The sequence below is a fragment of the Impatiens glandulifera genome, chromosome 5, assembly GCF_907164915.1.
Source record: "Impatiens glandulifera chromosome 5, dImpGla2.1, whole genome shotgun sequence".
In the NCBI taxonomy this organism is placed as follows: Eukaryota; Viridiplantae; Streptophyta; class Magnoliopsida; order Ericales; family Balsaminaceae; genus Impatiens; species Impatiens glandulifera.
Window position 1 is genome coordinate 17,219,964 of NC_061866.1, and position 2,289 is coordinate 17,222,252.

Genomic DNA, 2,289 nt, shown 5'->3' on the forward strand with positions numbered 1-2,289 from the left:
TATTTGGTTTTGATATAATAATAAAATATTATCCAAGTTCCAACACATACTTTGTTAAACTTATGTAGAATATTGCAGAAGTCTGCTTTTTTATAATACAAGTAGATTGATTTGGATGTGTGATGAATAATTAACTAATCCTCAGCAAGAAGCAGTCCCATATTATCTACTAATTAATGATTGATTATAAAAATTATATGCAAGATCCAACTGAGAAGGAAGCAAAAAAACAATAATCTTGTTACAATCTCAGCCATTTATCACCACCTATGAACTTGGTATCGAGAAAGGGCGTTGCTTCCTTGTCGCTGAAAGAGCGCGACCACGACACCCGTTTCTTCCTATCTGCTCCTTTGCCCTTGCACTTGTACTCCCCAAACACTACAGTCCTGTAAACAAATGATAGTAAATTAATAAACCACATGTTATCTAACCGATCGAAAGAAACTACATATATTTGCAAGATAGATTTGGTTTTGTACTTTTGTCTTGATGGGTCGTTCCAATCACTCCAACCGGATGGGCTTATGTTGTTGTCTATTTCACAGTATGAAAATATTGTTCTTGAATAGTTTCCCCAAGCTCTTCCCAAGAGGATTGTTCCAGTCCCATAGATCTTGCAGTTCACAAAGGAGAAACCCGTGTCCTCAGCTGGCGAGTCTCTGTGATGGGCTGCGATGGCCCCAAATCTCTTGGCAGTTGATCGAAGAATGCAATCCTAGTGGTACAAAGAAAAATAACAAAAACACCGTACAATATAAGTCACTAACTTGGCAAAAATATGGTGAAAAAGGGTTCAAATATTAAAAAAAAAAAACATTTTAAAACAACATATGATTTATTTTTAAAAAAACATTAAGTTGACACTTAGTCTTAGTCTGACACTCCGTCCTAGGTGGATAATGGAACGCAGTTGGTTGAGAATGGACTTATTATCCCCACCCTTCTACTTTAAGGATTTCTTTTATTATTTGGTCTCATTCAATTTCGGGTACAAAATATAAATGTTATTATATTTGATAATTGATTATAATTATATGTTGATAAGAGGTTGGTGGTACCTGGTAAAGTGATCTTGCTCGACCAAAAATGAAATCAACCGCACCTTGAATGTAACTTTGGTAAAAATAATGAGAGCCAGTATAATCAAGTAGGGTATCTTGAGTACCCAAAACTCTAACCCTATAAAACATGGCCATATTTCCATCTATTCTCAACGCCACCGCTTGCATTCCGTCACCTCCTGGAATGGCAACTACAGAATTCTGCAAGTACATGTCAAAATTAAAATCCATTGTTTTTGATAAAGATAAATACACCCATCTTCTTCATTATGCTAAAATTTATATATCTACCTCAAAAGTAATGGCGGTTGCACAGAAATAATCAGATTCTATGGTAACTGTTGCTGATTTGTAAGTTCCCAGTACAACCCCATTCATGTCTTTATCTGAAGCTTTGTTGTTCCATGTGATAATTGTCTCTGATGATCGATTCTCATATCCAATTAATGAAATCAATGGTTTGGAGGCTGGGATATATACTTTTTCTCTGCATGTAAGTAAAAAAGATAATTAATATATATAAATAATCAAATTTGATTAATATTAATTAAACTGATCGAACCTGTAAATCCCGGGAAGAATGTGAATTTTGATTCTCTGGGAATTGTTATGAGGAACCATGTCTATGGCACCTTGAACAGTGAGAGAATCACCTCTGCCAGTTTTATCAACCACAATGACTCGACTAATACTACTACTCCGATAACTCCTATTCTCTTTCAACTCGGATCTCTCATTGCTCGTATCAAAAACCTTCATATCATCCCAACTGATAAAACCCATTTGAAGTTGTTGTCCATTTCCAGCACAACCCATTTCACCAAAACCACCACAAATCACTACTACTATAAACCCCAGAAACCAAACCAACAAGCCTGGCAAATCCATTATGATTTACTAATCTTTATCAAGATCAATAATTAAAGTTTTGAAATGGGGAGAGGAAGTAAGTAATGGAAATAAATATTTTGAAGTGTTTATGGGTACTGGGTATATTTTATTTTGGATAGACAAACATATATATATATATAGATATAGATAGATATATATGGAGAGATGGATAGATAGATATTTATAAGTAGTTAAATATCTCTTCCATTAAAGTGGGATTAGTTAAAATGGTCATCTTCTTGTTTTGTATCAAGATTAGAAAAGAAATAAAACATTGTTTTGTATGTGAGAGGCGTGTGAGGAGAATTGAGTATGGGGAAGATGATTAATTATG

General features: G+C 34.3%; 1 protein-coding gene across 1 annotated transcript; it reads right to left on the reverse strand.

Moving 5' to 3' along the window:
• Positions 1-241: 241 nt before the first annotated feature.
• LOC124940749 (pectinesterase QRT1-like) lies at positions 242-1,939 on the reverse strand. The gene is made up of 5 exons (XM_047481288.1): positions 1,627-1,939; positions 1,356-1,551; positions 1,062-1,265; positions 483-718; positions 242-389 (listed from the first exon to the last, which is right to left on the reverse strand). The coding sequence occupies exons 1-5, from the start codon at positions 1,878-1,880 to the stop codon at positions 242-244; spliced, it is 1,038 nt and encodes a 345-aa protein (XP_047337244.1). The 5' UTR covers positions 1,881-1,939.
• Between the last annotated feature and the right edge of the window lie 350 nt (positions 1,940-2,289).

Bases quoted from the DNA above. Each gene is read 5' to 3' on its own strand.
- LOC124940749 (XM_047481288.1), bottom strand. From the start codon at position 1,880: ATGGGTTGTGCTGGAAATGGACAACAACTTCAAATGGGTTTTATCAGT. The intron at 1,266-1,355 runs GTAGATATATAA...ATGTACTTGCAG, and splicing joins CAACCGCCATTACTTTTGAG to AATTCTGTAGTTGCCATTCC. The intron at 390-482 runs GTACAAAACCAA...ATTTGTTTACAG, and splicing joins AACGACCCATCAAGACAAAA to GACTGTAGTGTTTGGGGAGT.